General features: G+C 44.3%; 1 protein-coding gene across 1 annotated transcript; it reads right to left on the bottom strand.

Annotated features, from left to right (window-relative positions):
- Positions 1-644: 644 nt before the first annotated feature.
- LOC26528143 (putative mediator of RNA polymerase II transcription subunit 26) lies at positions 645-7,001 on the bottom strand. The gene is given in 5 exon segments (XM_032732161.2): positions 645-2,927; positions 2,929-3,017; positions 3,020-3,965; positions 4,400-4,847; positions 5,304-7,001. Coding segments are annotated over 5 exon segments (4,089 nt in total). The 5' UTR covers positions 6,016-7,001; the 3' UTR covers positions 645-1,033.
- Between the last annotated feature and the right edge of the window lie 2,091 nt (positions 7,002-9,092).

The raw sequence follows: 9,092 nt of genomic DNA, 5'->3' as shown, positions 1-9,092 counted from the left end.
ATTATCGATATCGATTACTTTGATTACGTTCGCATAGAGCTGCCACAGTGCTGGTAATTTGTGCGTCGCTTTTAATCACATTGAGCTCAGCTAACGGCTGCGCGACCCAACTGACTGTCATATGGAAAACGACTCTTCAATTATATTCTTGTAAAAATATTGTTTATTTTTAATACAAATATTTAATTTGGTTGCATTTGCATTTCTTTGTAACAATTACATTAACTTATTAAAAAAAAATATTATGTATGCTATATTAATGATTTCAAGCTTAATCTTACATAAAAAAAAAGTAGACGCGAAATATATCTAAATATATGCATATTACTACAGTTATAAACTTAAGCTAGACATAAATTAATTTAAGAAATCATATAAATGTTTTTTCTATCTTTCTTTCTTTTTTTTATAATTATAAGCATCTGTCTAGCCTACTAAAATAAATACTTTCGACAACTTAAATTTATAGATTAAAAAAAAAAAAAAAAAAAAAAAAAAAAAAAAAATTGTTGGCATTACAAATTGTTCAAACGGTTAAAGCTTTGATCGAAATAAAACCCGTTGTCTTGATGCAATTCATTATCAAATATATCTATGTATACATACATATATATAATCATGTACATATGTATGTTAAGCGCTTATTACAATAAATTTTTTTTATTAATAATTTTTAGGCATACACGAAAATTCCATGTGTTTGTATCTGTATATGTGTAGAATTCTCAGATTTTTGTTTTTTTCTTTTTTAAGATTTTGTTTGCTTTGCTTCTTTTTTTGATTTGTTATGTACAACGTCTGATTGCGTATGTGCACCTACAATTTTGTTTTGTTAAAAATAACAAATTTTTTTTTACCAATTACATACACTTTGTCACTTCATCTAACTAATTAGTAAGGTTTCCCATTGTTTTAATAGCATTTGTACTTGAAATTTTGAAACGCGTTGGCAGCGCCACTCACGCTGCCATTCTCTTGAATCTCTCCTAACTTTTATACTTCTACTTATCTCTTATACTCCATTCTCTGTTACTCAGCATTGATTTCGCCGTCTCGGCGTTGTTGTCGTTGTTGCTGCTGCTGCAACGGTTCGATTGCGCGCACTGTAACAGCGGATGGCTGTCACCAGCGTTGCCATCGTGCTGTTATTGCTCAGACTGTTGTTGTTGCTGTTGCTGTTGGTGCTGCTGTTAAGACGGCTGGTGCTGCTGCTGCGCAGCGACCAACGTTTCGACAGATCAGCTGCTGCCGCTGCCAGCGCCGCTGTGTAGGCGCGCGTGCCAATCGCTAGCGTTGGTACGACTGCATTCAGCTTTTTTGGCGACGGCGGCGGACGCGCTGAAATTCCACCGTTACACGACTGCAGACGCGTTGGTTTGCTGAACTGACTGCTGACGCCGTTGCCGGCGTTGATGCTGCTGCTGCTGTTGCTCAGTTGACCAGCGACTAGTGTGCTGCGGCGCTGACTGCTGCGTCGTTGCTCACGCTCATCATTGCTGCGACGCATACGTCGCGCGCTGCCGCCAGTTGCGCTGCCTACTCCTACCGCAGCTGCAGCTGCTGTTGCTGTCGGCGTTGCTGCTGTTGGCGTTGCCGGCTTATTGAAGGTGTGACTGGATTTGTTATTATTTTGCTTGTTGTTGCTGTTGTTGTTGTTGTTGGTATTGCTGCTGCTGCTGTTGCTGCTGCGCAGCGTGCGCTTTGTCAGTTCCAGGCTGCTCAGCTGACAGATGGAGCTGCGCAGCTGACGCTTGCTCACACAGCTACCGGCGCCGGCCAGTCTCAAGTTGTGACTGCGACGCGTTACCATGACACTGCTGGGGCCGCTGTTGACGCTGTGACGTCGACTGCTGTGACTAATGTTCGCGCCGCCGTTGCTGCTGCTGTTGCTGCTAATGTTACTATTAATGCTGATATTGCTGTTAACGCTGTTAACGACATTGCTGCTGCCGCTGTTAATGCTGCTGCTGCTGTTACTGACGCTGGGCAGCGCTTCGCTGCTGCTGATGCTGCCGCTGCTGTTGCTGATATTAATATTGCTGTTGCTATTGCTGCTGTTGTTACTGTTATAGGCAACAATTGCTGCTGCACTGGCAGCAATAAACGACTTGCTTTTGGTGTGCTTGAACAGCTGTCGGCGACGCGTCTGCAAATGTTGATGATTCTCATTGGGCACGTTGCGATAGCGACGCAGCGGTCGGCGTACGCGCGCCTGCGCTATCGACAACTGTTGCTGTGGCTGCTGCTGCTGCTGTTGCTGCGGATGTTGCGTTGCTGACAGCAATTGGAGCGGCTGTTGCGACGACGGTTGTGTTGCTGACAGCAACTGTGGCGGCTCCTGTTGTTGTTGTTGCGGTTGTTGCTGCTGCTGTTGCTGCTGCTGTGCTGCAACCACGTCCAACTGTGGCACACTTGTATCCATGTCCTCAACCTGCGCCTCCTCCTTCTCGCCAACAGTCATGGGCATTGGCGTGGGCGTGGCTGGCAGCGTGGAGCTCACCTCGTTGTCCTGCAACGTGGCCAAGTTGAGTTCACTCCAAGGCGAGGCATAGACGAACGAGGAGCAACTGGAGGAACTGCAGTTAGAGCTGGAACTGGAACTTGAACTAGAGCTGGAACTGGCTTCAACCAGCAACAGTTGCTGCTGTTGCTGTTGCTGCTGCTGTCGCTCCAATGCCACCTGTTGCTCCTCATCGCGTTCCTGCTGCAGCAGCGCATTCAACGCCAGCAGCTCTGCCGGCTGCTCCACATAGGTCGTTGCATGATGTTGCTGCTGTTGCTGCCACCTGTTGCTGTGTGCCAGCACCACCGCCTGCTGCTGCTGCTGCTGCTGCTGTTGCTCGCGTCGCGTCTCTAGCTGTGTGAGCGAATAGCCCTCCTGCTGCTGATAGCGCTGCTGCTCCTGCAATATCTCCTGCATGCTGCTGTGCTGCTGATGTTGCTGCTGTTGTTGATTGCGTTGTTGTTGCTGCAGCTGCTGCTGCTGCATTGGTTGCTGCTGGTGATGGTGGTGCTGCTGTTGCTGCTGCTGCTGCTCGTTAAGCAGTGTGTTGTAGGACTCGGCAAAACTGTATTCCGTGCTGCCGGCATTGACTGACGTGTTGCTGACATAACTGTCGTAGCTGTGCTCCAGCTCCAGCTCACAGTTGTTGCTCCTGCTGTTACTGTTGCTGTTACAGCTGAAGATACTGCTACTGTTGCTGTTGCTGTTACTGTTACTATTGCTGTTAGTATTCCCATAGATCTCCTGATCGTGCTCCGGTTGCAGCAGCTCTCTCAACAGATCCTCGTCCACTTCGGGACGACGATGACGTATCAAAGAAGTTGTCGGCGGCCAGCCGGAGATCGATTGCTGTCGCGATCTACGCCAATATTTACTCTGCTGCACAACATTCTCATCGATTTCTGGCTCCTGTTCTGGCTCATGCTCCTCATCATCGTCCTCGTCCTGCTCCTCCTCCTCCTCCTCCTCCTCGACCACCTCCTCCAGCGTTTCCTCCTCAATGTAATAGTCGAAATTGCGATACGGCTCCGGCGGCAAATGCCGCTTGGCCAAGGCACTGTACGGCGTATCATGGAAATATTCCTGCTCCTCAATGTGGCCGCACAGCTCCAGGTCGAGTTCCTCCTGATCCGCCAATTGGGCTGCCAAGCCACCCGGATATTTGTTCTCCGTATCCAAAGAAGTCTCCAGCTCAGCTGTATTCGCTGGCGCTGCTGCAGCGCCTCCTGCTGCTGCTGCTGCAGATGCGGGCGTTAGTATCACAGTTACAACGGACGTGTTGTCAGCGCGCATCTTCTTGCTGGCCCAGGTTTTGAGGGCCTTGTCGACCAGAGCCTTGCTTGGATTCATAACGTCCTGCTCGTGCAGACACTCGCCAATGAGATGTTTCTCTTGGACCGAGTCGACTGCTTCCTGCGGGTTAACAACGTTCCAAAGGCCGTCTGTGCCGAAGATGAGACATCTAAAAAGCCCAATTTACATATTAGTCAAAGGTATTTTTCAATATGTACAGTGTTGGTAAATGCAAGTTGTTAAAGTTAAAAATGATTAAATTGAAGTCAAGTGTGAAAAGGGAAAAACTAAGTATTTTTAACTATCTGCAGTGTTAGTAAATGTCTGGAGAACTCAATTTTGCAGACAAGTGTAAAAAGGGAAATTTATATATAGCTCACGGCAGTTTTAAATATTTACAGTGTTGGCAAATGTTAAGATAGTTTGAATTTGGCAGTGTTGGCTAACGCACAATATTTTAGTCAACAGCACTGAAATCTAGCTGAATTCAGCTTCTGGTACTTTATCTTCAAATTAAGTGTTGGAAAACTACGACTAATCTTGGTGTTAAATTTCTCACTGAGCTTTATTTGAATAACAGAGCGGCCGAGATTAGAGACACACCTGAACGTATTGGGATCAATTTTGACCACTTTCACATCCGGATCGGGACTAACGACAAATTCCTTGCAGCGCGAATTGTAGCTCCAGAGATCGCCCAGCGAACGCGCCACAGCCAGAAAGGGTATATCATCGACGAGGGTGCGTCGCTTGATGGGTCCGCGATGCATTGGATCGCGCGGACGATTCCAGACGACGCGCGGCACACCTGACTTGATGGCCACCTGGCCGCCGGAGCGCTGAATGCGCGCCTTCTCCGCCTGCGATTCGGGCTTGTGATCTGTTGTCAATTGTTTGGCGCGCCAGCGGCGCTCGCCAGGATTCTGATAGCCGAGCACAATACCCGAATCGCCAACATGTCCAATGTAGATCTTCTCGCGGCGCATAAAAGCGACTGTTGCTGTGGTGCCGGCGGTGCTCAAATGCCCGTTAGCTGTGCGCGGCCACTTTTCTATAAATAAGAAGGCAAAACGCCAGAAATTAAATTCAAATTCAATTTCGATAACGATTATATCGATAAATTCTGCAAACGTATTTTAACTTATTCATATTCGCATTGTAGATTTAACTACATTGTTAAACTTTAAAATTATCCATCTTTCTTTTCTCTTGATTTAATTGCTAGCTTCAATTGTTTTTTATTTGTGACGTCGCAGCAGCAACAATTTTTATATAAACCTTTCCAATTGTGCACACTTGCTGCGCTGCTAATCTGCTTTTGTGTGTATTGCCGACTCGCTCTAGCGCACGCTCAATTATGAACGCACACAGCGGGGTTGCCAGCGTACGTCACTTTCGTGAGCAGATGGCAAGCCTATGGAATATTCCACTCAGAGAGTGGCAAGCCAATCGATAAGCGATTATTATAATACACGGACACACATATATAGTTGACTCGCTCACTCACCTTGCTCTCGCCACATGGCAAAGTGTGTGCTAATGTAACCTTCGCGTATCGCACGCAACACATCCTCATCGTTATCGGACCAGAACAGCTTTTGCTTCACAATCTCCAGCATTAGGTGCTCCTTGGCAAAGAGCGCTGCCTCCGTGCCGCCGTGTCCGTCGTAGATGCCAAAGAATGCGTATTCCAGCTCGTGTGTCAGTGGCGACTCTTGATATGCTACCGAGAATTGATCCTCCATATATTTGCGACCGCCCTGGCTGCACTGTCCGGTCACACGCATATTTACGCCCAATGTGGGCGTGGTGCTGGCAGTAGTTCTCTCTTTGCTGCGCTGCCGGCTGCTGACATTGCCGCTGCCTTTGGTGCGCATCGGTGTCGCTGCTGCAGAGCTACCGCTGCTGCTGCTGCTACTGCTGTTGCTCGAAGTTTCTGTTGTGGGCGTGACCAGTGGAGTCTCTGCTGATCTTGGGTGAACAACAACGTCGAGCAATGTATTGTTATTGTTGTTATTACTGACTCGGGAGCAGCGCTGCTCAGAGACTGAAGCCACTGAAGCGGCCGATGCCGCTGTTGCTGCGTCCGGATTCACATTTGGACTGGCATCTGTATAGTAATTAATAACATCATATTCCACATGGGCAACATCCTGTTCTGTTTCCATTGGAAGTGTGTTTATTGTTGTTGTTGCTGCTGTCTGCATGCTGGGAAGCATTTTTGCATTTAGAGGGGAGGGAGAGGGAAAGAAGATTGGGGCTGGTCGTAGCCGGCGCCTGTTTTGTACTTGTTTTGGTTTTGTTTATGTTGCTGCTTCTTCTTGATAACTTAGCTGCTGCCGCCGTTGTTGTTGTTGTTGTTTTTACTGTTCTCGTTGCTGTTGTTGCTTTTGTCTTTCACAGCAGTGTTGTAATTTCATGTGACATTTGGCACTCGCACTCCCAATATTGACTGCTATCGTTGCCGTCTCACTCTCACGTTACTTGGTCGCACCATGTGTGTGAGCGGGCGCACTACTCTCTGGCTCTTTGTTTGTCTACGCTGGACGACAGGCATGCAAGTGTGTGTGTATATATGTGTGAGTGAGTTTTATAGTATTTACGTTGATGGTTCTGTGTTTGTGTGTGATTGCTTGCCTTCTTCTTTCTATTTTTTGTTGGTATTTTGATTTTTGTATTGGAAACCGCCGCCAATTTTTACTGTCTTCTGCTGCTTGTGTTTCTTTCTTTCACTTCATTTGCGTTAATTTTTTCTTTTTCTTCTGAACTTGTATAAACTTATGGGAAATTGTATGCAGTCAATGCCAGTTGCAGTTTCACCTTGATGGAAAATCAGATTATGCGCGCGCTTTGCGAACACAAACAAAACTCGTTTCCAGCCTCTTTTCAAATCTTACAGTCTTTGCGTTGCTGCAATTTGTTTTCGTTGTTGTTAATGTTAAAACCGTTGCTGCAGAGCTCTTTCTTTCTAAATCTGCTATTTTTGTTAGTGTCGAGCATTTTCATCAGAATATTTTCGAAATAATCACGTACACACGCACACAACGGCAAATTGTTAATAACACAAAAACGAAATCAAATAGAAAGCAAGCGAACGAACGAACAGAGAGCAGCAGAGTTGTAGCAGTAGCGTAAGTTTGACGGGGAAAAAACAACTGAACAGCGCGCTGCGACTTGTTTGTGCTGCCAACTCACAAAATAAGCGGGCGCTAAACAAGCAGCAGGGCAGGCAGGCCACTCTGGCACACAAATACATACACGCATGCTCATACGGTATATAGACATATACATACATGCATACATCCGTTCGTATGTTTGTGCGCATATATGAGAGCGTGCGAGCAAGCGAGAGAGCTAGCAGTCGGGCAATTGAGTTGATATGCTGCTGCTGCTGCCTGGGTTGCCAGACGTGCTGAGAGAAAAATTGTGAAATTGACTCTGTAGCCGCACACGCAACACAGCACAGCACAGGGTTGCGGTGAAGAGAAAAGATCCTCTGCTTATGACAGGTTTGCGTAACCCCCTAAACTAAGGTTGGCGCGTTGCTTCTAAGTTCGAAGTGCAACAATGTCAGCTGCATAAGAAACTAATTTAATTTTCGTACATAATTTAAATAATCGAAACAATAATCATTTGAAAATATACACACAGATGATGAAAATACATTCATATGTATGCACATACATACGTATATTAACGTAATAAATATTAAATAAAAATTATGTACAATACGTCCTATATGCATACATATGCATGGATCTACATACTTTTAACGTTTGATAAATCTTCAATATTAAAAAAAAATTTGTATGGCAAAAAATTTAAGTTATAGAAATATATACAAGGTAGATTTATTTAAAAAATCAAACAAAATTGCTAACCAACGGCCACACCCTGCATAAACGCAATCTGTGCACCCATCTGGCAGCCCTGAAATATTAGTCATCGGCAGCGCGCGCTCCAATGCTCTTGCATGTCGTTGCTTTGCTGGTTTTATCCCACACTCACACTCGCAGCTTATGTATGTACTTATAGCTGACACTAATAGCAGCGAGCAGCAAACAGTAGCGGTCCTGCTCGCACCTATGCTTTAAATATCGTGTAATGGCTGTAGCTCGCAACTACCGCTCGTCATCGTCAAGTTGCTTTCGCTTCAGCCATTGTAAAGGGAACAAATGAAAATTTCCAATTTTAATGTCAGGCCATGCACATATGGTAGGTATAACAATATGTAGATATGTACAAATGTCTATAGTATTGAATATACTAACAGCTAAGGATGCACTTGTTTTAAAAATAAATATTTAATGTTTATACGACATATAGACATCGCACAATTGGGCGGACGGGTGCAATAATGGAAAATCGGTCATTTGAATATGCGTTTTTTTTTTGCGCTGAGGTAGTTAGGCCGCTTAATCGGCCTAGAGGGCAACACTTGCAAGCGATAGCCGATAGCCCAAGCAACCCTAAAACTGGTGCCGTTTTTTATTGTATTATTGATATTGCTTGGGCATGTGTATGTGGAATTGCGAGTGTGAATGCCAATGATTGAATATCTTTTTCATTTCCTTAATAATAATGGTATGGTGGGGTTACATAATATGATGTATAATTTAATAATATAGGACCAAATTGTTATTCGAAAATTTGGATATTAGTAATATGGTTCCCAGTTAACTAATTAGATTGTTTATCAAATGATATTTAATTATTTTTAAAATTCGCTTTTCAGCACTGCTTTAAACGGTAGTGTTATACAACAGCCTCATTTCCAAATAACGTTCACTTTTATATGAATTTTTTGTCAGCATTTGAGCGCGAATGTGTTGAGACAAAACTTTTCTAGTTATGAGCATATCTAAAAAAGAATTTAGCATAAAATATTATCAAATAAGGAAATATATTAGTTATTCTTTACAAAATTTAGGTTTTTTTTGAATACCGCGCTCTCCACTTTTTACCGGCAAATGCAACTCTGTTGGGCTCTGCTTCACCAGTGGTGTCGCTTATAAATAAATTCGTTCGTTACTCATTGAAGGGTAACGGTTACTTGAAGGAAAATAGCTATTTTTAGTGTGTAATTTAGATTATTAAAATATATTGCACATATTTTTATGATACAAATAATATTACAAATACATTAAATGCAGTTTCAAACACAAACATCTAAATGATTACAACTATTTACTTGAAAAGTACTCGATACTCGTTACATAAAACTGTAAGTACTGTTGCCAGAAGCGGCCTGCCAGAAGCCGCCTGGCAGACGCCGCCGTCTCGTAGCCAATCAGCT

The sequence above is a fragment of the Drosophila mojavensis genome, unplaced genomic scaffold (assembly GCF_018153725.1).
Source record: "Drosophila mojavensis isolate 15081-1352.22 unplaced genomic scaffold, ASM1815372v1 contig_136, whole genome shotgun sequence".
Lineage (NCBI taxonomy): Eukaryota > Metazoa > Arthropoda > Insecta > Diptera > Drosophilidae > Drosophila > Drosophila mojavensis.
This window is presented reverse-complemented; position numbering and strand designations above follow the sequence as displayed.